At 38.0% G+C, this 27,480-nt stretch overlaps 2 protein-coding genes across 3 annotated transcripts in view; one reads left to right on the plus strand and one right to left on the minus strand.

The window, feature by feature from the left end:
* Positions 1-6,028, minus strand: part of LOC136035300 (F-box/LRR-repeat protein 20-like) — a 106,836-nt gene extending 100,808 nt beyond the window's left edge. The window contains exon 1 of the mRNA XM_065716993.1: positions 5,938-6,028. Within this exon, the coding sequence (XP_065573065.1) occupies positions 5,938-5,976 (39 nt within the window). The 5' untranslated portion in view covers positions 5,977-6,028. The remainder of the gene's footprint in view (positions 1-5,937) is intronic.
* Positions 6,029-10,815: 4,787 nt separating this feature from the next.
* LOC136035301 (ribose-phosphate pyrophosphokinase 2) overlaps positions 10,816-27,480 on the plus strand; it is a 31,987-nt gene continuing 15,322 nt past the window's right edge. The window contains exons 1-3 of one of the 2 annotated variants that reach the window (XM_065716994.1): positions 10,816-10,944; positions 17,293-17,399; positions 25,549-25,741. In XM_065716994.1, the coding sequence (XP_065573066.1) occupies positions 10,843-10,944; positions 17,293-17,399; positions 25,549-25,741 (402 nt within the window). In that variant the 5' untranslated portion in view covers positions 10,816-10,842. The remainder of the gene's footprint in view (positions 10,945-17,292; positions 17,400-25,548; positions 25,742-27,480) is intronic. The other variant, XM_065716995.1, reaches the window with a different exon arrangement.

A 27,480-nucleotide genomic window follows, 5' to 3' on the forward strand; every position in this document is an offset into this window, starting at 1 on the left:
TCCAAGAATACGAGAGAAACTTCTAGCTGACGGCAACAGCCTAACACTTGAAAGAGCAGTAGAAGTTTGTAGGATCTATGAGACGACCCAAGCACAGCTGAAATCATTTGACAACAATTCCCACCATCCCCCAATCAAACAGGAAGTGGATGTAGTATACCGGAAACAACCAAAACCAGCAGACGCAAGATCAAGAACAAAAGGCACAGAGTGCTACTTCTGTGGAGGAATCTATGGCCCTGGACACAGCTGTCCTGCCAAAGGGAAAACATGCTCAAAGTGCAGAAAATTAAACCACTTTGCAAAAGTATGCCGCAGCAAAGTCGTGAATGCTATCGAAAATGACGAACAGAGCCAAATAACAGAAACTGCTGAAGAAGATGAAATACTGCTATATGCTGTACAGCAAGATGGGAGTAAGGATGAGGTGTTTGTTCCACTGAAGATCAACAATCAGACTACTGTAAGCTTCAAAATTGATACTGGTGCTCAGGCAAACATCATACCAAAACACTACTTTGATCTCCTTGCTCCAAAACCACTCATACAACCAACAAAGCAAAAACTCACCAGTTACTGTGGCTCAACGATCCCAACAGCCGGAACCTGCCTCCTGTCATGCAGCTATAATGGAGCTCCTGAACAGAAACATAGGTTTTTCATAGCTGGAGGAAATTCTGTTCCTATCCCTGGATTCAAGTCTAGCAAAAACATGAACCTGGTGAAACTTGTCCTGAATATAGATGCCTTAGATGACAGCAAATCAACGCCAGATTTGGAGCCACTCCTTGAACAGTACAAAGAGCTGTTCTCTGGCATTGGGAAAATACAAGGCAAGTGCAAGATTCACCTCAAGGAAGGAGCTGTGCCGACAGCATATCCTGCCAGAAAAGTGCCTATTGCAATGCATGAGAAATTGAAACAAGAGCTAGACAGATTGGAAAGCTTGAGGATAATAGAAAAGGTGGAAGAGCCTACGGAATGGGTCAACCCGATGGTGCTAGTTGAAAAGAAGGATGGCGGTGTGAGACTTTGTATTGATCCAGTAGACCTGAACAAAGCCATCAAGCGCCCTCATTACCCAATCCCGACTTTTGAAGATGCCATTTCTGATTTGAGCGGTGCGAAATATTTCTCAAAGCTTGATGCCACCTCAGGGTACTGGTCGCTTGTGCTCTCAAAATCAGCTTCAGACCTCACGACCTTTAATACAATTTATGGCAGATACCGTTGGAGGAGATATCCCTTTGGGCTGATATCTGCCCAGAACGAGTTCCAGCGGAAGATGGAAGAGATATTTCAAGGTCTTAAAATACTTGTTGATGACCTACTTATCTATGGAGCCACACGAGAAGAGCACAACAGAAGACTTGCGGAAGTGCTCGAAAGAGCAAGACAGAAGGGGGTAAAATTTAATAGATCAAAGTGCCAGATTGCAGTCCAGTCAGTCTGCTACTTCGGCCACATCATCAGCAATGCTGGCGTCAAACCAGACCCCGAGAAACTCCGTGCCATCAACAAGATGCCTACTCCAAAATCGAAGGAGGAACTGCAGACTCTCCTTGGAATGCTAAACTTTCTCTCAAGGTACATCCCAAACCTGGCAACACAGAACCAACCATTAAGGGATCTGATTAAAGCTAACGAGTTCGAATGGAAAGAGCTCCACACTACATGTCTCAACCAGCTCAAAGAGTCCATAGTAACTAACCTGGCTTTCTTTGACAGCTCCAGCCCAACCCTTGAGCTCGAAGTTGACGCCTCAAAACATGGACTAGGGGCACAAATATCCGCGAATGGCAAAATCTTTGCTTACGCATCAAGATCACTGAGTAAATCCGAACAGAACTACTCACAGCTAGAAAAGGAACTCTTTGCCATAATCTATGGTTGCCAGCATTACCACCATTATCTATACGGAAGGAAAGTACAAGTCATCACGGATCATTGACCACTCGAATCTATACTAATCAAACCCCTCCATTAAGCACCACCAAGGATTCAACGCCTGATGATGTACATACAGCCATATGACTTGACTTTCAAGTACCGAGCCGGTACAGAAATCCCTGTCGCAGATGCACTCTCAAGACTACATCTTCCTGACATTGATGAAGAATTACACAAAGAGATCGAAATCTTTGTACATTCGTTTGTAAAATCCATACCCGCCATGGGCAGCAGACTGGAGGAGATCAAACAGGAGACCTTAACAGATCACGAACTCCAAGCACTGAAGAGGGTCATCTTGGAGGGATGGCCTGACAACAAGAGACAATGCCCAAACACCATAGTCCAATACTGGAGTATTCGCCAAGATCTCTCAACGCATGATGACCTGATCTTCAAAGGTTCAAGAATTGTCATTCCTACCAGTCTACGAGACAACGTCTTAAAGGGACTACATTCCGCTCATTTGGGCACTGAAAAAAACAAGCAAAGAGCCCGAATGATCATTTACTGGCCAGGTATCGGAAAAGACATTGAACAGTTTATCCAAAGATGTGATGCCTGCACTCACACAATGTCAAACAATCAAAAAGAGCCAATGATTCCCACGCCGATCCCGTCACTACCATGGCAGCATGTGGGATGTGATTTGTTTGAATGGAATGGGAAGCAGTATGCAATAACAGTCAACTATTACAGCCGCTATTTTGAGGTGGACAACCTAACCTCCACCACCACTTCTCATGTGGTCACAAAACTCAAAGGACACTTTGCTCGCCATGGAATACCAGCAATTCTCACTTCTGATAACAGGCCACAGTTCAGTTCCAGCGAATTCAGGCTATTCACAGAAAACTGGGGCATTGAACATCAAACGTCTAGCCCTTATCACCCCACAGCAAACAGGATCGTCAAGAAATGTGTGCACACCTGTAAGAGAATCTTGAACAAGTCATAGATCAGTGGACAGGACCCATACATCAATATCCTAGAATACTGGAACACGCCCGTAGACAATACAGCAGCACCAGCCCAGCTGCTCATGAGCCGACAGCTGCGATCAGTCCTCCCTGTCACGCAGAAGCACCTAGAGAAGAACATCGTGTCCAAAGCAAGCTTTCAGAAACACAGAGAGAAATCAAGAGTGTGACAGAAGGAGTACTACGACAGGACCACTAAATCCTTACCCAAAATTCAGGTAGGGTCAAGAGTGAGTGTCCAAATGGCACCCAGCAGTCCTTGGAAGAGAGGAACCATTGTCGAAGTGTGCCCGCAGCCGCGATCCTACACAATTGCTACTGACGACAGATCAACGCTCCGATGCAACAGGGTCAGACTCTCCCATAGGAATTCAGACAAAGCAATCCACTCAAAACAAGACTACCAAAATATAGAATTTACCCAACCGTCCGAGTTGGTACCCAAAGTCAGCCTGGTTGAGTCTCCAGCCTCACAGCCCCCCCCCAAACACAATGGAAATATTGTCAATGTCCCTACTAGCGCTGTAACACAGCAACAAACAAAACCAGTCCCGGACAGAGGCGGAGTGACGCAAACAAGATCGGATAGAACAGTAATCAAACCCACCAGGTAAAACTTATAGAGACAATAGCAAGCTCAGAAGAAGGAAGATGTAGCATCCTGCTGGGCATGCTTGCTTATTAGTTTAGTGTTGCTTTATTATGTGCTTATATTATTGTAGCATCCTGCTGAGATTGCTTGCTTATCAGCTTAGTGTCGTTTTTGTTATGTGCTTATGTTGTTATATTTACAGGTGCTTGGGTCTTAATAAAGAGCTAAATCAACTTGAGACATAGGAACTCTACAATCTCCATTGTATCAAACTTCCCAAAAATCAACCTCAACTGATGAAGATTCTCTTAAAATCATCTCTTCCAAAGCTGCTGGGGGTTATTTCTTATCTCATGAGTTGCCATTTGAACTTGTCTATTTTTCAAACAGCAGAGAGCTTCTCAGAACTCATGCTTAGTTGAATTAATTATAAAAAAAAAATAACACTAAAATGGGGATGATCATAATAAACTCCAAACAAAACTTATGACAGAAGTTGGAATCTTGCAATTCATTGTACCCTCTCCAACCATGTTTTTGTGTCCTTATTTTGACCCTTGTCAAAGCCACAGATACAAAAGAAGCAACCTTAAGAGCATGCATCAACTCAGTTAGAAAGCAATCAAGGTCTAGGGGATTCCCTTACTGAAAGGAGAATATACCTAAGTGTTCCTATGATAAATTTGTAAACCAATGGGGTTTTGTTTAATTTTGTGAAGGTGAAATGTTTATGACAAACTGAAGATATATATGGCCATTTGAGAAAATAATAGTGCTAGCTTGAAGGTCTGGATTATCAGACAGGACAAAATCAAGGTTTGAAGTTGGCCCAGAATTATGAACATGTGAGAAAGTCATACATTTAGATAGGATGGACAGATCAAGTGAAGGTGAAAAGAGAGGTATTTGTGTAAACAGCAGTGAGAAATCATTCAGATTCATGTTGAAGTCACTACAAATGGTAAGCCACCTGTTGGTAGATTGAATTTTATGGAAAACCTTTGAATTCTTGACACACAAGCTGATCCAAGCTCATTATCAGAGATGTGGTTACAATAATTAGTTGGCATATGAAAGGTCATCAAAGCTTAGTGCCCTCTGGAGAGGGGGGAATGGAAATAAGTACTTCAAAATAACTCCCTGTGGATCACTGAGACTTTTTGTTCCTTCTGAGTCTTAGTAACTATACTTAGTACTTTCCAAAAAAGACTAAGGCAGACTTTTAGAATGATACCAGCATATCTTCTTATCATCAATACCTGCATAACAAAATATATTGGGTAAAGTTAGGCCAACTAATTCAAAGATGAGAAACTTCTGTTCAATAATAAATTTAGAGTTATCCTTTGAACCATAGTAGCTTACATAATTGTTTTCTATTTGCTGTTAATTTAATTAGGAGAGAAGAGTTACATTACAATTCATTAGGCTAAATTTTCTGATTGGGTAAACTGAATATAGAGACAGCCTAGCTAAGAAATAGACATGTCTTTAGAATCAGAGATTCCAAATAGGCCTATAACATTCCTTTATGTTGGACATTAGATTAAACCTCACCCAAAATAGTCAAATTTATAACTTAAATTGTATAAGTGCACTAAATTTTCTAAATATCACCCTTTTCTCTAGATTGATTATGCAGTTTTTCAAAACAATCAAAACTTCAGAGCATATATAGGCTAGCCTACAATGAAAGTAATATAATTGACCATTTGGTGAGAGGGGAGGTACAATGCCATTCAAATGAAAGTTCCTTTGTAATGTAGATTAAGGCTATGCTAGGTTGTAGGCTATTTGAATTTTGGATCAAATTCTGATTCTAAGGATTTCTATTTATAAGCTATCCTAATATTCAATTATTCACAAAATTTAAAAAACAAATTCAATGAGTAGCCTATAGAGAAATTGCACTATAGGCCAAATTTCTCCTTTAAGAGGGATAGGTGGGGGGAATTTTAGCAGTTTGAATTGTCAGAAAAACATAACCAAGTATTGTAGAATGCTTTAAGTGATTTCTAGAATTTTATACTGTTCCATTATGGCTGTTGGAGTACTAAACTAGTAATAGTTAGCCCAAGTATGCTTAGTTTCTTAGATAAGAATGAACCAGCCATTTTAGCTACTTTAGAAGAGAACTCTTGGAGGGGGGTAAATTTTAGCAGTTTGGATTTTTGGAAAAACAAAACCAATCATTGTAGAATGTTTTAAGTGATTTACAGAATTTTAAACTGTTCTATTATGGCATTAGGAGTACTAAACAGATAATAGTTAGCCTAAGCAGCCTAGGCTATGCTTTGTTTCTTAGATAAGAATGAAGCAAGCATTTAGCTAGTTTATAAGAGAACTCTTGCATTACAACCAACCCAACCTTCTTTTAAGTGGCACCAGAAAATCTTTAAAACGGAAATTTTTCACCTCGTGGACAGTAGCCTTTGCAATAGTAGTTAAATTCATTATTAGTCGAAATACATGCTATATGTTATTTGAAACTTTTGCGTCATCCTCGAATACATTTCACATTTGTCGCTCATGGATTTGACCCCGAATCGTTAAACCTAACGAAATCTGAAGAAATTCCTCTTTAAAACCTCCACTCTGTATTAAATTTCAGAAGCCTTTTAAAGACTTTTACAAGGCTTAAGAGAGGTGACGTCAAACAGTTAATGGTTTTGCTTAGTCGCCTATTAAATTGGTTTGCTTATCATCTAAAAGAAACTATTTCTGGTTGGTGAATTATTTTTGACTTACCTATTATAACCATTTCACTTACTCACGTTAAGTAGCAAGATGTGAAACTTTGTGTTTTTTACCAACCATTTTTGCCATCTATTTGAATTGAATTTATTTATAACCCGTTATAATACACATGAAAAACGGAGCAAAATGTGAATAAAAGAAAAGAGGAAAAAGAAAATGAAATAAAAACTACACAAGAAAATTTTCAACACTTCACCTTACTTAAAAATAATTAAAACATACAAAAGCAAAACATTCATTGAAACAAAATAGCTCTCCATGGGTGCCGACCAATTCTACTATTATAAGCTTCTATGCTTTTTCTGATAGAAGCATTCGGGTCTATGATGCCGTATCTTTTAATGACCCAGGAGTTGCTTGACCATGGTGGAAGGGCAAGCAGGTATTTGGCATACCGGAAATAGATTCACCGAAGCTCCTTCGTCTCGGTTATCGTAAATGTACGCCAAAAAGGTGCAAGGTATAAGAAGTTCGGGAGTGCAGAAGCATTGTAGAGTTTCGCTAGCAGTTTACGGTTGAGTCGAAGTTTGTTTGCTACCAAGCTTCCGTATGCAGCTGCTGTTCGACGTTGGAAATGAAGGATCAAGAGCCTTCTTGTTGCTTTAAGAGTGTCACCGATAAGAAGCCCTAAATATTTCATTTGTGATTTTGGGGAAACTGGCGCGCCGTCGAGATTAATAGTAAATCCTGCTGGAGTTTCTACCCAGTTGAACAGAACCACGTCCGATTTTTCTCTATTGAATGTAAGGTTAATCTTAGCATATTCTTTACTTAAAATAGCAAAATTTCTTTCGAACGACTACTGTTCGACTAGGGTGAAAAATATCATCTGCATAAGCGATAAGTGACACATCAATCCATTTTAATATACACGAAGGAACTGCGCTGGATTGGGCGTTCAGGATACAGTTATTAAAGGCAACTGGAGAGGTAAGGGCACCCTGTCTAACACCTCGACGGACTGGAATAACAAAAAGTGTTATGGTCCCATCAGGTAGTCTGATAACAACAGCAAGATGGTTATACATATCATATAAAGCACGAATGGCAGATGTGTCAACTCCCCGTTTATATAGCTCAAGGAGAATTTGTGCGTGAATCAGAAAGTCAAAAGCATGGCTTACATCATGACTCCCTAGGACGAGCGAATCACCAGACTTATCAGTATCTATAAGTATTGACGATAGTGCAGTAAGCGCGTGGGCACACCCTAGGCCTTTTTGGAAGCCAAGCTAATATGGCAGCATGTAGCATTTATTTGTAAGTTCTGGCATTACGAGTGTTTCAAAAATCTTGCAGAAAGTAGTAGCAACTGTAATTGGGCAATATGAAGAACACTCATTCAGCGATTTATTTTTTTTTGAACAGGAGTAAGACGACCAGAAGAGAACGAGGTTGGAACTATTCCAGTTGTGAACACCATTTGGAACATAAGATCAAGGTGACAAAGTAGTAGGGGACTTCCAAGAAGAATGTGTTTAGCACAAATATTATCTGTACCCCTCGAAAAAGGTTTCTTAATTTTTTGCACAGAATTCATAATATCAGACAGTGAAACAATAAACGTGGGTACAGTATTTTTTGACAGTATCCAATTGAGATCACATTTAAGGGGATATTCTACTTTGGAATCAGGTTCTGAAAACTTTCAAAAAATGCTGCTGCCAGGCCTCAGTAGAGATATGAGCTGACGGAGCGTTTCTTTCACTCTGGTTGTGGGTCAAACTTTTCCACAGAAGCGTCAGATTACTCATTATCTTTTCTGAAAAATCAGAACGAATAGCGGCTCTATGTTTTTGCAGTTCTTTGGAAAAATGGCGCTTTGTGGAAATCCGTATTTGGTTCACTATGCCGTTCTTAGGTCTCCCGCATTCTATCCATATGCCTAGCCAAAATTTGGCCTTCTGGCAGGCTTCAACAAGGGATGGGTTCCCGGACCAGCCCTTAACTTGTGACCCAGCACGGACTCTGGATCGAGGGACAAAGTGCGATTCCGCTTGTAGTAGCGCATTCGAAATAAGCGACGTGTACATATTTAGTTTTAGACGAATTTCAGACGTGGGAATAGGTACTGATGTTTGGAGCAAGTCAACAGGTATTTTTATCTTCGGAAGTAGATTATCAGCCCAGTACTGATACTGAGTCAAATCGGTTTTACTCCATTCAATGATTGTTGTCCATTTTGAAGGTCGATTTGCGCGCATTCGATAAAATGGTGCACTGATTCGGAACGATAGCGGTAAATGGTCAGAAGCAAAAAATTCACGGAGCACATTTACTGTTAATGAGCTACTAAAAATACTACTAGACACAAGGACATGATCAAGGTTAGAAACTGATCCGGTAGGGTGGATGTACGTAAAGTCACCCGCTTTCGGTACAAGAGCACTTTCATTTGGAATCAGACTAAGCAGAAGAGCTGAACGCGAGCTTTCACTTTTGGATATATCACAATTAAAGTCCCCCAATAAAATTCAATGGAGATGAGAACCACTAATTTTATTCATACACTTCCCCAGTTCTTTGCAGACTAGAGCAAACTTCATTTTGGAGCAATCGTCTCTGTAGTCGGTGGGCAGGTACGCATTTATTATAACAGTCTCGCCAACTCTAACTGCTAAGAAATGGTCGGAACTAGCGAACAATTTGGAGTTGATATGCCCACTTATTAGCGTGGCAAGTCCACCCGAGGGGCGCCCTCGTTTCCTAGGTTTTTTCGCAGGTACAAAATGGACCATGTGTGAGGGTAAGGCATTGAGTATATTTCTACTGTCGTTAGACAGAAAGTGTTCTTGGAGACAAATAATTTCTTCGGCAATGCAGATCTGTTCAAGCACGGTAATTTTGGTACTAAGACTACCATTCATATTCCAGGAGACGAAACGCTTGTCAATATAAAATTCATTCATTTTGGGCGTATGAGGTCATTAACTTCGCTGACTTGTTAGATGGGCAGCTAGCGTGGTAGCATGTGTGTCGGGTGCTTGTACAGCTTAGGCACCGCATCGCATTCTGGCAGGGATTTTCTTTCGTTGCACAATGGTTATTTTGAGCACAATGGGCACACTTCGATACATTCTCGCACTGGGCCGCTATTTGGCCAGATTCATGGTAGTTGTAGCAACGTTTCGGAAGAAAGACGAATTCTTGAATTCTAAAACTTTCAAAGCCCACTTTCATTGACAGTTTTGTGGGAGTATTAAGGGATTCACGACTTGGAAAATAAAGCTTGAATGTGCGTGATTTTCCACATTGTTCGGCTTTCTCACATCCAGAAACTAAACTCTGAATTATCTCTGCGTCAAGGGGTTCCGGAATCCTTTTAATCAGTCCTATGTACAAAGGGGTTTTTACTTAGGCATCGGATTCTGAATTTTTATTTTTTATCGCTAGTGCTATTTTTTCCGCCGTAGCCTTGTGAGCAACAGTCATACGCCAACCGTTCCTTCCAGGCCTTAGTTCAACTTTGGTGGCGTCTAGAGCTTCGCCACATGCAGATTCGATAAATTTCTTTCGTTCCAGTGGTGTTTTCAAGGGTGGTGGGTTTTTTACAACGACGGAGTATGATAGCTTTTGCGGAGCGTAAAGTTCACCAGTGGGGCTGGTATGGGTAGAAACGTGGAACTCACCTTTCTTAATACGTTCCATAAAGCCGTCAAGACGACGACACATGTCGTTTACTTTAGTAATTACACATGTATTTATCTCCTCCATACAAGCTGGGACTTTTGTAGGTTCAAAAATAACGAAGGTAGGCAAGACACGATTTTCCTTTGCTGACTTGACAAAGAATTTGGCTATATCCAAAACAATTTCATCACCTTTCAGAGATTTGCGAAAGGGGTCCGGTAAACCAGATTTTAACAGCAACAGTTCTTTTGCACTTAGAATGTTATCTCTACTGAAAAATTTCACAGCATGGCTTACAATCAGCTGGTGTTTTATGCCAGCGAGCATTGACCTCGACACAAAGTTCAATACCCCATTCCAAACGATATTATTTTTATCCATTTACGCTGCTAATCAGGCCGCAGTAACCAGTCCGAAAATCAGTGCAGGGGCGATCCAAGCTCGTAATCAAATGTCAATTAATTCAGAATAAATTATCTCACAGGGATGATTCACAATGAATGAAGGAACCTAAGAACAAGGGAAGTGTAAGGACCCCCTTAACTATTCCCCGCAATTTACGGGTAACTTAATACCGGCGGGTACAATACGTCGCTTGCGGGAGGCTTCTTAATTATATGAAATCAAAAATTATCTATGGTCACTGAAATAATCCGAGTTTAAACCACTGAATTAATGCAGGTTTAAAATCCAAAAAAAATATATTCACTCTGAATCTAGGTCAAGTTGAGCCATAGCAAATATTATGAAATAGCAACTGAATTACCTGCGGTCACTGAATTAATTCAAGTTCACAGCTCTTAATTAATACAAGTCCAAAACAGGCTTTAAAATCCAATAGATCGAAAGAGCTAAGCTACTTTGCCAAATTCGTGGTTTTTCGGGATTTTAGTTGCATCACTTATATCACTACCATGACCAAAACACTGTCAAATGGTATCAAGCTCTGAAAGAATCAGAGCAAAAAGTTTGCTGAAGAGGAATCTCATAAGTAGTTCCGCTCCTTCATTTCAGGCGAGAATGCCTAATATTAAGGTAAATCATCGCCAATTGTTATTGTAGAAGCAAATAGATTTAAGATAAATTTATTAATCTAGGTTAGGCTACACATAAGTTTAGGCTTATCCAGTTTTACCTAGACATGGCCTGAGAAAGGTAATATACTAGCTGGTACAAATATGACGTTGAATAAGGTTTTGTTCCAGTCTCTGGACTCTTTTTCATATAAAACTATTGGTATAATCCTATCATTGAGGCTGTTGAAAAGGAAACATCTTCAGATGTTTCTTAGGCTATTCTTCATAATGTGCAAAACAATTGCAGTTAATACGTTTGATGGTAAAATTCTCGTTAATTGACTTGTTGCTATCTCAGAAAGGGTTTAAGTTACAAAAATGAAACTTTCAGGGATGAGTCTACAGGCTAAAATATGTCCTGGGAAGGTATTTTGAAGTACCTACCTCCAATCCTTCTCCCTCAAAAGGGCCCTGACCTTTGATGACCTTTAAAAGTATGTATGTTTATAAAAGTGAAACCTTGCAAAATAGATCTTCTGGTTAATTGAAGTAGGCTACAACAAAATTGTTTTCAGCTTTGAAACTTTACTCAATCCCATTTCATAAGGTTTTAAAAGTATGCAAATACATTTCCTAAATTTTGAAGAAATAAAACATTGATATGGCTCAAAATTCTACTCAAATAACTGTAATTGCATTTTCAGAACTAAAAGCAGAGAAAAAGAAACTAGTAACTGCAAATGAAGGTAAAATGTTGTCTTGTCAAAATTTCAATAGGTATAAATCTGTCATGTAGGCAAATTTCAGGGCTCACTAGAGAGATAAAGAGTAGAGGTGGGTACTTTAAAATACCTTCCCAAGACATATTTTCACCTATAGACCCATCCCTGAAAGTTTCATTTTCTAACCTAAACCCTATCCTAGATAGTTAGAAGTCAATTAACTAGAATTTTACCTATTTGACTATATTTTCACTATAATTTACCCAACTTCCTCCCCCTAATGTTCAATTATATAGGTTAGCTAAATTATATATTTCTCAAGTGTTTTTCTGTTTCCTGACTTGGTAAGTAGGATATTTACTCAATTTATGAATATTTGGGATGAAACAAGAATGATAAGAAATCTATTATCTTGGCTACATAGGTCTATTTGCACACTAAGGAGGAGGGGGGATAAAGTATACAAGAGCTGTAGTCAAAATCTGTAAGCTACAATTATTCTTCATGTTACCAAGTAAGAAATATTTTCTTCATGTGTTCCTAAGAACACAAAAATATCAGTAGGGCCTAAGCTATTTGATAGACCACCCGAGTCAACACCAAAATTGTCAGTAAGCTATTTGATAGGCTACCCCAGTCATCACTTTGCAAATAGGCTAATGGTGGACACAATAGGTGGTGAAATTTTACTTTAGGTAGTTTTGGCTATCTTGGAAAGGGGTTTGGTAAGGAAAATGAAACTTTCAGGGATAGGTATACAGACTAAAGTTTGTCATGGGAAGGTATTTTGAAGTATCTTCCTCCACTTCTTCTCCCTCTAGAGGATCATGGCCTTTGATGACCTTGCAAAATAGACCTTCTGCTTGAATGAAGTACAACCAAATTGTTTCAGCTTCACAACTTTGCTCAAACTCAGTTTTTGAGGTTTTAAAGATATGCAAATATATATGATTTATTGTATAATAGATAAGTACCCTTTTTTAGAATAAATTTGTCAATTATTGGCACCTCTGTCACATTGCCCTCCCCCAGATTTTACTCATTGGCACCCTTGTCATATTGGGCCTCCCCCAAGATTTTACTCTAGATCCACCCCTGACAAGAGGAAGATTTTGGGAATATGGTACACTGCAATAAAGTTATAGCAAATATTTTAGGATAGACTGAAACAGTTTTGACACTTAGGAAGTAGAGGAAGATTCATTTAGTGAAGAAGAATTAGTAACACTACTAAAGGGACTAAAAAACAATAAGGCCCTGGGTGCTGATAGAGTCATAAACAAGTTTTCTTTTAATATGGTAGCTGTGAAGTTAGAGAAAGAACTGCTGAAAATTATGAATATTATTTTTGAAAAGGGGGAAGTCTCCAGCAATTTTTGACAAACTTTAATTAAACCCCTCTATACAAAGGTGATAAGGATGAGTAGAGTTGTTATATAGCCATCACCTTTTTTCTGCAGAAAGCAAATTACTTTATATGTTTACATTCTTTAGTTAGGGATGCTTTACATAAAGGTTCAAGAGAAGTGCTATAAGGCACTTAAGGAAGTGTTAAAAGGGGAGAAGTTGCATTAACCAAATTTTCACCCTTAAATTAATAAACAAGAAGTGACTGAATTATCAACCCTCTTTACTCCTCAGTTTTATTGATTATGAACTAAACATTTGATTCAGCCACTAGGAGAGCTTTAGTAAAGGCCATATCCTTGTTTGGTACACCAGATAACTACATTATAGTGATTAGTGTTACATACAAGAATAAAATTGCTGTAGTTACAGTAGCAGAAAAGATTAGTTGTTGATTCTGTATAAAATCAGGAGTATTGCTGGGTTGTGTTCTATCCCTATTTGTATGGATCATTTTGATGGGATTTTTCCTAAGGAACTCAGTAATGACAATTTAAGATCACAGAATTAATTTGAGAAGTAAAACTCTCCAAGACTTAGATTATATTGATGATTTGAGAATCTTCAATCAGAATATTAGCAAATAAATGCATTTTTGGAGGTTTTGAGAATTCAGGGTGTGCAAATAAGTTTGAAAAGTAATGTTAAGAAGACTAAGCTCCTAAGACTGGGAATAAGCAAAGATGTGATGTTGGTAGCAAGAACATTGATTAAATGAACAGTTCAACTTACCTGGGTAGTAAAAATCTGGCAGGTGCAATGAAGACTTTAAAAGTAGAATATCCAAGGCCCAGAGTATGTTTTCACAGTTTAAAAAAGTTAGGAAGAATGGGAAATTAAGTCTGCTAACTAAGATTATAATATTGGAAGTTAATTTAATGATAGTTGTCAAGTATGGTTGTGAAGCATGGACACTTTAAAAGATGGAGGAGGATTTGCTAGATGATTTCCAGAGAAATCGTCAATTAATTGTTTTGGCTGACCAAATCTCACAGTAAGCTCTACAAAAAATGTGGTTCAATCCCACTTGCTAGGGCTAAAATTAGAGAAAGGTTAAGACAGATAGAATATAGGTATATTCTGAAGATGAAAGATGTTTGCATAGGTGTATTAGTGTGAGGTAGCTTGGTCATGCTCTGGGTTATTATTATTAGTAGTTGCTCAATCAAAAAATAGTGGTTCAATCCCACTTGCTAGGGCTAAAATTAGAGAAAGGTTAAGACAGATAGAATATAGGTATATTCTGAAGATGAAAGATGTTTGCATAGGTGTATTAGTGTGAGGTAGCTTGGTCATGCTCTGGGTTATTATTATTAGTAGTAGCATATAACTTGACCCATATAGGTCTTGTTAGAGCACTAATGTCATGCAGCATGCGTGTGTTTCCAATAGATCATAATCCAATAGATTTGCTGGATATTTTTGTGGCTTGAAAGACTTTAGTAGTCCAGGTAGTTAAGGCACTTGTCTGGTCATTGGTGAAATTTCTGCTCTTATATTTGAATCCTAAAGCAGACAAAAATCTTTAGTTAAACAGAGCTAAGAGCTTATAAGGCACTTGTGACAAGGCAAGAAGAGCTAAGAGCAAAGAGCTCATATGGCATGAGCTCTAACAAAATTCTAAGAATCAATAGATTGATTTATAAGGAAAATCAGAGGCTTAAGACTGGTAAGGATTTAAAATAAGAGCTCTGAGTCATGTTGTCCTTCTAAATATCAAAATTAAATAAGATCTGATCACCCACTCGTAAGTTTTAATATACCTAATTTTTGCTCTCCCTTTAGCCCCCAGATGGTCAAATCTGGGAAAATGACTTTATCAATTCAATTTGTGCAGGTCCCTGACACGCCTACCAATTTTCATCATCCTAGCATGTCCAGAAGCAAGAAACTTGCCAAATCACTGAACCCCTGCCCCCAACTCCCCCAAAGAGAGCAATTCCAGTATGGTTACGTCAATCATGTATCAAGGACATTTGCTTACTTTATCCACCAAGCTTTATCCCAATTCCTCCACTCCAAGTGTTTTCCAACATTCCTCCCTCCAACTCCCCCCAATGTCAAAAGATCTGGTTGGGATTTGAAATGAGAGCTCTGAGACATGAATTCCTTCTAAATATAAAATTTCATTAAGATCTGATCACCTATTCATAAGATAAAAATACCCCAATATTCACATTTTCCAAGAATTCTGGTTCCCGCTCCAACTCTCTCCAGTGTCACAAGATCTGGTCAGAATTTAAATTAGAGCTTTAAAGCACAAAGATCTTCTAAATATCAAATTTAAATATCAAATTTCAACAAGATCTAGTCACCCTTTCATAAGTTACAAATACCTCAATTTTCAAAATTACCCCCCCCCCCCCCCAACTCCACCAAAGAGAGCAGATGTGGTCCGGTTATGTCACTCTCATATCTTAGATAGGTTTTTATTCTTACCATCCAGTTTCATCCTGATCTCTGCTTTATGTATTTTCTAAGATTTCCAGTCCCCCCCCCCAACTGCCAAATCGATCCCTCCAATTTCAGCGTTTTCCATGATTTTAGGTTCCTCCACCCCAAACTCCCCCCAGTATCACCAGATCCGCTTGGGATTTAAAATAAGAGCTTTGAGACACAATATCCTTCTAAATATCAAATTTCATTGAGATCTGATCAGCTGTTCATAAGTTAAAAATACCTCGTTTTTTCTAATTTTTCAGAATGAACCCCCCTCCCAACTACTCCAAAGAGAGCGGGTCCGTTCCGGTTTTATTTTTCTCACCAAGTTTCATCCCAATCCCTCCGCTCTAATTTTTTTCTTATATTTTAGGTTTCCACCTCGCAACTCCCCCCCCCCCCAATATCACTAGATCCAGTCAGAATTTAAAATAAAAGCTCTGAGACACGATATTCTTCTAAATATAAAATTTCATTGAGATCCAATCACCCGTTTGTAAATTAAAAATACCTCATTTTTTTATGGTTCAGAATCACCCCCCCCCCCCCTCCAACCCTCTAAACAGAGCAGATTGGTTCTAGTTATGTCAACAATGTATATAGGACTTCTGCTTAATTTCCCCATCTAGTTTCATCCCTATCCCTCCACTCTAAGCATTTTCAAGATTTTAGGTTTCCCCCCTCCAACTCCCCCCAATGTTATCAGATCTGGTCAGGATTTAAAGTAAGAGCTCTGAGACACGATATAATTCGAAACATAACATTTCATTAAGACTCCATCTCCTGCTTATAAGTTAAAAATATTTCATTTTTTCTATATTGTCTGAATTAACCAGTCCCCCACTCCCCACCCCTAGATGGTCAAATCGGGAAAACGACTTTTTCTAATTTAATTTGATCCAGTCCCTTATACACTTGACAAAGTTCATTGTCCTAGCTTACCTGGAAGTGCCTAAAGTAGCAAAACCAGGACCAACAGGCTGAAAGAATTTGTGATTGCTATATGTCACTTGGCTAATACCAAGTGCCATAAAAACTCTCAAAAGAAAAAAAATCACAAAAGGAAAATGAAGTCCCAAAAAAACTTCTTCAAAGAAAAAATCAACTCTCGAAAAAGAATATCTTTAAGTATCTTGTAACACACATGTGTGTGCTGTCATTACATAACATATCATGTGTGTGCTGACATTACATCAGCCCCAGTGAATATACAAAGTCACTTAAGATTGCGTCACCCCCAGTAAATCTATCAAGTCACGCAAGATTACGTCACATCCCATGTGTGTACCGTTATTACGTAACACTCATGTGTGCCTTCCCCCCGGTACAAGTAGCGAGTTCAGGCTTGACTAGCGGACTCTAAAATCCCCTATTACATAAAACAAAACAAAAAAAAAACATATGATGTAACATGCACGTGCGCCTTGAAGACTTACATAATAACCAAAAGTAAACAAACCCTATTGTGTAACAAGCAAACCGTATGACATAGGTGTACTATACAGTTACAGGTGCGCTATAGTATTGCGCTGATATGCGTAATAACCTCTTGAGGGACTAGTAGCTCCATTTGTACACCCGCTATGTGTGCTTTTAAAACCGTGGAGGGGATACTACTGCTATAGCAAATTTAGTACATTAAGCCTTGGTTATAATCTTATTGGAATTTCAATTAGCTGTTCACAATTTTATTTCATGGTCGGTAGAAATGATCCTTTTGCTAAAATAATGTTTGATCCCTTCTCTAAATGTTTTGCTTAGTAAAACCTCTTAGAATTATTTTACATTTTTCTTTCTAGGTTTTTAGTGGCTCTTCGCACGTCGACCTTGCCCAAAAAATCGTCGACAGACTGGGAATCGACCTTGGAAAGGTAGTAACAAAGAAATTCAGCAACAGGGAAACTTCGTAAGTATTATGGTAATTATCTAATCTTTTTCATGTGTTAAAATAGGGTCCCAAAATTCTCCCTGTGCATATGGTGTAGACCATCTTTTTGATGATGCTTTGACCTTATATGCATCTTTTCGATTTCAATCTGTCTCAGGAAAATTCTATATTGTCCACTTCCTATATTTGGAGCTAATGTACACCCGCGTAGAATTAGACAAACAAATAGACAAACAAAAGGTGAATAATACCTTTAGCTAGGAAACTGTTTAGTAATCTTTTATTTGATCTTTTAAAAGCACAACTTCAACAAAACTGCTCACAATACAATAGTGAATCCTAAACGTGTAGATTATATCACAAATTCACCTACAAAATACCATGTACTAAATAGCACAAAGGGGAAAAAACCAATATTCAGTCTCTTTGTTTTAAGTGTTGGAACGGCATATTGAGCTTCTTCAATAAACCAAATCAGATTAACATAAAATATCAGAGTAAGAAAACTCTTGTAATCTAAATTGCATTTCGGCTCTTTCATTTTCAAAAAGTTTACATTCAAAAAGAGTCTCTTCATCACGACAATCTCAAGTTTAACAATTACTTTTATTAATTCTACATAAAAAGGAATTTAATTTATTGTGACCAGTAATAATTTGTGTCAGTTTATAATTAGGAGAAGTTTTTGTCACTTGAAGAAGATCATTATGATCAGTAAAAAACTGGAGCGTTCAGGGGTTAACAGCTTGGCAGAATATTTCATACGATTTCATATATAGGTTTATGTGTAAAGTTTCCCGAATTTCATTTATAGTATTAGAGGAAGAAAGGGAATTACCGAATACATAATTTGCTTGTGAGTCAGTATAATATGTATGTTCATTTATAATATTGACTATGGGTATACATTCTGATATATAATCGCAATTATCAGATAAATGACGTTGAAGTCCGATTCACGTCCATGCTTAGCTAGACACCAATGTCTAGGCATAATCATTTTTTTTTTATCAATACCTCCTCTTTTTTTCTTCACAATCTTCTTCCTTTTTCATAAGTAGTCATGATTGGTTCGTAGTGATGATGGCTAGGGATTGAAGTCCAGCTAATTAAACATATGAACGGGGCTTTGTGCCTGTTTTGGCTTTTTATGGCACTTGGTATTAATCAAGTGACATATAGCAATCGCAAATTCTGTCAGTCTGTCTGTCTGTTGGTCCTGATTTTGCTACTTTAGGGACTTCCAGGTAAGCTAGGACGATGAAATTTGGCAGGCATATCAGGGATCGGACCAAATTAAATTAGAAATAGTCGTTTCCCCCGATTTGACCATCTAGGGGGCAAGTGGGGGGCTCGTTAATTCGGAAAAAATTAAAAAAATGAAGTATTTTTAACTTACGAACGGTTGATCAAATCTTAATGAAATTTGATGTTTGGAAGTAGATCGTGTCTCAGAGCTGTTATTTTAAATCCGGACCGGATCTGGTGGCATTGGGAGGAGGAAACCTAAGATCTTGGCAAACACATATTGGTGGGAAAAATAAGCACCAGTCCTAGGTACATGATTGACATAACCGGAACGGATCCGCTCTCTTTGGGGTAGTTGGGAGGGGGGGTAATTCTAAAAAATTGGAAAAAATGAGGTACTTTTAAGTTGCGAATGGGTGATTGGATCTCAATGAATCGGATCTCAATAAAATTTGATATTTAGAAGGATATCGTGTCTCAAAGCTCTTGTTTTAAATCCCGACCGGATCTGGTAACATTGGGGGGAGTTTGAGGGGGGACCTAAAATCATGGAAAACGCTTAGATTGGAGGGATCGGGATGAAACTTGGTGGGAAAAATAAGCAGAAGTCTTTGATACGTGATTTAAATAATTGGAACGGACCCGCTCTATTGGGGGGGGGGGGATTAACTCTGAAAAATAAGAGAAAATGGCGTATTTTTAACTTACGAAGGAGTGATCGGATCTTCACGAAACTTCATATTTAGAAGGACCTCGTAACTCAGATCTATTATTTTAAATCTCAGCCGGAACCAGCGTCATTGGGGGGGGGGGGGCGGAAATCTTAGAAATAGTTAAAGCGGAGAGATCAGGATGAAACTGGATGGGAAGAATAAAAATCTGTACAAGATACGTGACACATAACCGGACCGGATCTGCTTTCTTTGGTGGAGTGGGGAGGGTAGGGTAATTTGTAAAAATGAGGTATTTGTAACTTACGAAAGGGTAACCAGATCTTAATGAAATTTGATATTTAGAAGGATCTTGTGCTTTAAAACTCTAGTTTTAAATTCAGAGCAGATCTTGTGACATTGGGGAGAGTTGGAGGGGGAAACCGGAATTATTGGAAAACGTAAAAATTGTGGTATTTTTATCTTACGAATAGGTGATCGGATCTTAATGAAATTTGATATTTAGAAGGAATTCATGTCTCTGAGCTCTTATTTCAAATCCCGACCAGATCTTTTGACATTGGGGGGAGTTGGAGGGGAAAATATTAGAAAACACTTGGAGTGGAGGAATCAGGATGAAGCTTGGTGGATAGAATAAGCAAAATGTCCTTGATACGTGATTGACGTAACCGTACTGGATTTGCTCTCTTTGAGGGAGTTGGGGGGATGTGTTCAGTGATTTGGTGAGCTTGGTGTTTCTGGACGTGCTAGGACGATGAAAATTGGTAGGCGTGTCAGGGACCTGCACAAATTGACTTGATAAAGTCGTTTTCCCAGATTCGACCATCTGGGGGGCTAAAGGGAGAGGAAAAAATGAAGTATTTATAACTTACGAGTGGGTGATCGGATCTTAATGAATTTTGATATTTAGAAGGGCATCGTGACTCAGAGCTCTTATTTTGAATCCTGACTGGCATTAAGCCTCTGATTTTCCTTTTTAATCAATCTATTGATTCTTAGAACTTTGTTAGAGCTCATACCATATGAGCTCTTGGCTCTTAGCTTTTCTTGCCTCGTCACAACTGCCATATGAGCTTTTAGCTCTTGTTTTTTTTTCAGGGCTTTTGCTGCATTAAAAATGCATCATTTTTCCAGATTGCTTTTTCATTCAATTTGGTTACTATGGGCCGTGGTTCGTTCTCTACTAGTTTGCAGGTACTACTGCAAAAATGATGTTGGAACACAAAAATTGTCAATTGACAAAGCCATAAAGCTATGCCAAAGTTGCGAAACATTTGATTACGCCTTGGCCCAAAACATTTACAACTCAGATCACTTCATTCTTTTGCTCCATGAAGAACCCCTTTTCTCACTTTTCTTATCACCGATTGAGCTCCTATTTCTATTTTTGAACCTAAGTTTTTTTGATTTTTATATGACAAAGGAGAAAGCCTTTGACTTTTTCTGAACTTGGTAAAGAATACACTCATTTGAGTCAGAACCTTCTGTCTATATTTGCTTCAGTAATCTTCACTATTACGACAAGGTTCCTTAATCCTTTGTTTTTCTCTGTCAGGTGTCACCATCCTTACGTGTTTTCGAGTACTGTTCCTTTCATAGGCTTTTTTTTTATCCATTTTAAACATATTATTCTCAGTTTCCAGGGTGCTATCTCTATTTTTGCTCTATCGCTGATTTTTTTGGGAGTAGATACGAGAGTTGTCTTGCTTTGATACTTATCCGGAATTTTTTTTTCAGTTTAGCATGCTCTGTTGACACCAAGGCCGTATCCAGGGGGTAGGGAGTTTGAACCCCCTGCCCCTGAAATGTTTGACTCGTAAAACCGTAACAAAGATGAATATAAAGAAAAATGCGATTTTAGTGTATATACCCCCTCCCCTGGAAATATCCTTGTTTAAAATACCCCCTGAAAAAAAACCGGTACTGCCCTGGTTGACACCATCATGTTCATATGTGTTTTTACTTAGGCTATTACCAACTTAAACTGTCGAGACGACTTGATATGTCACCCTTTTAAATTGGTACATGTCATCAGTGCAAATGATGGTTGTAACCAAGGGCGTATCCAGTATGTTTGTTTGGGGGGGGGTACAAGAAAAAATGTATCAAACTTTGTTTATATAAGCATTTTTGTTCCGTTTCCACGAGTGAGACAAAAACTTATTATTTAAGAGGTGTATGTGCCCCCCCCTGGATACGTAATTGGCTGTAACCTATGATTATGACGTCATTCGAAATTTTGCATATTGAGAAACAGTTTTAATTAAGATGGGTTTTAATGTTTAACATTATGTTTCGGCCCTAGCACGAAGATTTTGCAATTTCCTTTTTTATAAGCTCTTAAACAGCTCTCTATGATGTTCCAGTGTCCCGGTAGCAGTGAAAAAAAGAGGACTGATTGATTTTATTTTTGTGAAATGCCCCCCTCCCCTACTTACATATACTGATCCCCAAGACTAGAAAAATAGATACAATATTTGACAAAGAGCAACTTTACTTCGCCGAGGCGTTTCCACAGTCTTACCGTGGAAAATGATTGCCCCGCTCCCTAAAGCCTCATAAGTGTTTTTATGCATTATGAACTAGCAAATTATCTATTTATAGCTAGACGTTTTTTTTTGTATTGTAGATTGCTTTTGGAAGATGACACAGAATAATTGTAAATATCTCGCGGCTATTATTTTGCAATAAACCTTGATCGACTAATTAGATATTCACGGTGGAAACCTAACAAGATTCTGTTGTTTATTGATTTTTGATTATTCTGTAAAAAATAAACCTTTTTCATTGTTTTTTTTTTGTAAATGCTGTTACTTTTTCCAAGAATTTGTGGAATCCGGAAATCATGTGGCTATTACTTTTACCGCTGATTCTACCGATGTTCTGTGCCAGGAGATTAATCCTTAAATTGATTCTACTCTAAGAAAAATTGAATTTGTTTGTTGGCATTCACATGTGTCGTTGGAGGAGATTCGCCCTACTATATGCAAGGTAAAGAAGCGTGATAAAATACGTCGGGATATAGTTTGAAACTGTAACCCCACAATAATTGGATGGAATAGTCGCTCATATTTACATTGACTGTTGGTATGAACAAGTTCACATTGTTATGAACCAAATGGGAGAGGAGCAGGGTCTTGTTTTTTTTTTTTTTTTTGGGGGGGGGGGTGTAGTTCCCCCCCAATAATGCGGAGAAAAAATTATTATATATCACATGCCCCTTGACTGTCTGAATATGAACTCATCTTTTCCCTCCCCCAATAAAAATGGCGGGGATTCGCCCCTGGAGAGGAGAATTGTTCCTTGTAGTGGGGAGAGGGAGGCTAAACATACAAAGAAATGGTATTTTAGGGGATGGTTTTTAATTTTTCGACATGAAAGATCCTTTTCAACAGTACAGCGTGATTCCTCTGTGCTCAGATATGAATGTAACCAAAACCTTTCGGGTCTTTGGCCGGTGTAAATATAGCCTTATATCAGATTTCTCTGTTTGCTTTCCATGGTATTGTTTTTGATCTTAATTAATTTTGTTCACTTCTATTTTTACTGGTGCGATATCTCTAAAACAATAGTGGGTAGGGGGGGAGTCCGGAGAAGGGGTTAGTTATTTTGACCCCGATACCCGAATACTGTATATCTTCTCTATATATAAAAATAAGTTGTCTGTATGTGGGTCTGTCGAGTGACGTCATGTTTGTGTGTTGGCTGACGTCATGTTTTCGACTGACGAAATTACAGATCGGGACACAAATGACGACCGGGACACCGGCACATAGGGAATATAAATGACGACCGGGACACAAGGAATGTTCGATTAGCAATCACCATCAACAAAGCACCAGGACACAGGGAGTATAAATGACGACCAGGACATAAGTAAAAAAAAAAACTAAAAAAAAGGCAAAAACTACAAAAAAAAACTAAAAAGAAAAAAAAACTAAAAACTAATAGAAAAACTAAAAAGAAAAAAATGAAAAATAAAGGAGAAAAACAACACTAAAAAAATAAAAAGAAAAAAAAGTAAAAACAAAAAAAAACTAAAAAGAAAAAAGGAGAAAAATAAAAAAAATCATTTCATCATATACCATTTCAAAAACGAATGTATATACAGACCGGGATACAAATGACGACTGGGACACAGGGAATATAAATGACGACCGGGACACAACTACAACGGGGACGCCGGGGGATATATAAATGACGACCAAACTAAAAAAAAGGATATATAAATGACGACGGGGACACAGGGAATGTTCGATTAGCAATCACCATCAACAAAGCTCAAGGGCAATCATTAGAATCATGAGGTATAACTAAAAAAAAGGTAAAAACTAAAAAAAAGACCAATTCAAAAACGAATGTATATACAGACTGGGACACCGGGACACAAGGAATATAAATGACGCCCGGGACACTCAAAGAGAAATCACAGACTGGGACACAAATGACGACCGGGACACAGGGAATATAAACGACGACCGGGACACAACTACAACGGGGACGCCGGGGGGCACAGGGGGATATATAAATGACGACGGCAACAAAGGGAATGGTCGATTAGCAATCAACAAAGCTCAAGGGCAATCATTAGAATCATGAGGTATTGATCCGAATATGGATTGTTTTCCCATGGACCACTATATGTTGCATGTTCAAGAGTCGGTAAACCTGACAATCTATTTATATGCACAGACAATGGGACAGCAAAGAATGTTGTATATTCGCGAAGAGCCACCCCAACAGCTAGTATATATATATATATATATATATATATATATATATATATATATATATATATATATATATATATATATATATATATATATACACTTTTAGTCTTTAAGTAAGACAACTTAGTCAATTTAAAAATGTGTTATAAAATTGCCTATGGCTTACTAGTTTTATTATTAGCGCCATAACCTTATTAATCTTAAGCTTCACAATTAAGATGTTTTTCATTTTTGATTCGCTCTATGTACTTGATGAAAATTGCCATTTTATTTGGTTTGGGAAAATATTAATGGCGAACTTGTCTTTTTTGTAAAAAAAAAAAAGTCGTTTAGTCTGTTGACCCCATTTTGGTTTCCTGGAATTTATGCAAACACTGACCGAAAATTTTGCAATCTATTTACATTTGAGATTACTTATGGCAACGATGGGGAAAATTATGCATCAGTGATCTCCTGAAAGATTATAATCTTCCTAAACTTGAATTTATGATTATTTCTCCTTTATTAAAAAAATGAATTATAAAATTTAGATGCTGTTCGATTAAAAATGATAAGCCGGTATACGAAGTTATCATCACTCCTCAACAACCTATGTAAATTCTATAGAATATTATCCCTTCTCTCCTTTTTATACTTGAGAAGAAAATGATTTCGAAAAAAAGAGCCCAGAACTAAAATCTTAAATTCAGAATAAATGTTCCAGTCCAAATGAGTAGTCATCTTGTCTGCTTGTAAAAACGAAAAACTTTTTTTTCGCACTATTATTTTCGGGTGAAACAAACTCTCGATTTGTTCTTCCACTACCGTGTAGCGAAAACTTATGTTTCTTTTTCTGCTGAAGACCACTGGATCCATAAACAAGAGTGAAAAAAAATCATTTTTCTGCCAGCATTCTGTCATTACCTGATCGGTTTGATAACCCACAGAGAAAAATAATGATGAGAAAATACTTCGTAATAGGGAGCATTTAAGTCGAGAACAGGACTGTGGGCCAATTTAGTTTCGAAGCAGGCAGAAATGTTGTATGAAGAGCTGCTGACAAAGTTTAAAATAAAAACTCTAGAAAAAAGAAGAGAGAAACTGCATGGATTTCGGGAGAAAATCTTTGATCCACCCAATCCACAAAACCCTTTTTCCCCCTCAATCCAAAACAAAACGACTCCCGCACAGGGTTGCAGTGCCTGTTGACAAACTTCAGCCGGTACGCTGTGCCCACCAGCGGCTAGCGAAGAGTTTTATACCTAGTTTCGTAAAAATGTATAACGAAAATCAGGAGGATAGATAAGTGTTTTGTTTTCTTTTTTTTCGTTTTTTTGCGTCGCTTTTTAGTGTGACTGTACCAAGGAAATTTGGCAGTGCCATGAAAGTTTTGGTGAAAATAAAATTTTATCTATCCATCTATCAGTGGGTTGATTTAATTTCCCCTTAGTTTCCTGTTATTTTTTTTAGAATTTAACTCTTTCCTATTTTGATAATGTTTAGCAAGTAGTTGCCCTCATTTAACGTTCTTCTTTTCAGGGTTGAAGTTGGGGAGTCAGTCAGAGGTGAAGATGTGTATATTGTTCAGAGTGGTTGTGGGGAGATCAATGATAACTTAATGGAGCTATTGATTATGATTAATGCATGCAAAATAGCTTCAGCCTCAAGAGTAACGGCTGTAATACCCTGTTTTCCTTATGCCAGACAGGACAAAAAGGATAAGGTGACAACGGTTTGACACGTTTTTTGCTTCTCTTTTTTCACTTTTGTTTATCCTTATTTGCTTAGTAACTTGAATAGCTCTAACCCTGTATTGTCAACTTTCCACGACAATCTCTTTAACTTTTTGTAAGAGAAGGAATGGGTACCAGGCAAGGTCCTATCTTTGTGGTATTTCCTGGTTTTCCCTCCAAAAATACCTAGAATGAGAAGTTTTTCTTTGTTTGCTTAGTAACTGTTAGTAGTGTAACATTAACCCTATAATGCCAATTTTAAATGTTAATTCCCTTCACTTTTTGGAAGAGAAGGAATTGGTACTAGGCAAGGTCTTATCTTTGTGATGGTTCATATTTTGCCTTCCGAAAATACCTAGAAATAGAAAAAGGCATTTTTTTTTGTTTGCTTAATAACAGTTAGTAGTATAACTTTAACCCTATAAGGTCAATCTTAAATGTTAGTTCTTGTCACGGGTTCGAAGAGAAAGAATGGGTACCAGGCAAGGTCTTATCTTTGTGGTGGTTCCTGGTCTGCCTTCCAAAAATACCTACAATTAGAAAAGGAACTGTTAATAGTATAACCTTAACCCTATAATGTCAATTTTAAATGATAATTCCCTTTACTTTTTGGAAGAGAAAGAATTGGTACTAGGCAAGGTCTTATCTTTGTGATGGTTCCTGCTTTGCCTTCCGAAAATACCTAGAAATAGAAAAAGGCATTTTTTATTTGCTTAGTAACAGTTAGTAGTATAACTTTAACCCTATAAGGTCAATCGTAAATGTTAATTCCTTTCACTTGTTCGAAGAGTAAGAATAGGTACTTGGCAAGGTCTTATCTTTGTGGTGGTTCCTGGTTTGCCTTTCCTTTTTTAATTGGAAGAGAAAGAATGTGTACTAGGCAAGGTCTTATCTGTGAAGTTTTATGGTTTCACCCCTCCCCCAATATCTAGGATTAGACAAATTGCGCACTTATTGGGTGCTTGATAGGGAAAATTGCCTTTGTTGAGAAATCTTGTAAAGGAGATTCATACCGTCCACCGAATTAGATGTACTGGATATGGTCGTGGTGGAGGACCACCACCAGGTTACCAGGAATCATTTTTGTTACCAGGAATCAATATTTGATCGTTCCATGAGGTACCCGCTCAAGGGAGGAAGGCTTTGAGGCATTGACCGCTTTTGAAACTTAAAATTTTTTACAATTATCAAAACATTTTTCGTGTAATTTGAATGTTTTTTTTTCTGTCCTCCCCCTCCCTCGACCTTTCGGGAAGTCTGATGATTTTCTCTGATATGATTCTCTGTTTTGGCTTGAGCAAGAAATCACAAGCCGAACCAAGGATTTATAAAAGAAAACAAGCAAATGCAGTTTATCATTAAAAAACAGACTGGGTATTTAAGGAGGTAACTGGGTGGGTAGTTTAGGGACCTGAAACTTGATGTTTTTCCAATTTTCGTATGATTGTTGTTAATTTTCTTTTGTTTTAGTTTACATGGATCAGTTCGAGGAAAGAAGTAACTTCGCTTCGTAAATTTGCTCTTGCAGGTTTCTTTTTGTCACTACAGCTCCTACCAACAACTCACTGTAGCATCAAGCCACACGAGAACAAGCCACACTCGTCCTCCACCCCAGTCTATTCAAAGACCCGTATTTTAGCCCTACCCATAAGTTTCCTTTTCAGCTCCTTCAAGTCCTTCTTTATGACCTCTTTCCAGTCTATGTGAGCATGGCCTGGTTTTCGTTTAGCCCCAGAAG

Source organism: Artemia franciscana, chromosome 14 (genome assembly GCF_032884065.1).
Source record: "Artemia franciscana chromosome 14, ASM3288406v1, whole genome shotgun sequence".
Classification (NCBI taxonomy): domain Eukaryota; kingdom Metazoa; phylum Arthropoda; class Branchiopoda; order Anostraca; family Artemiidae; genus Artemia; species Artemia franciscana.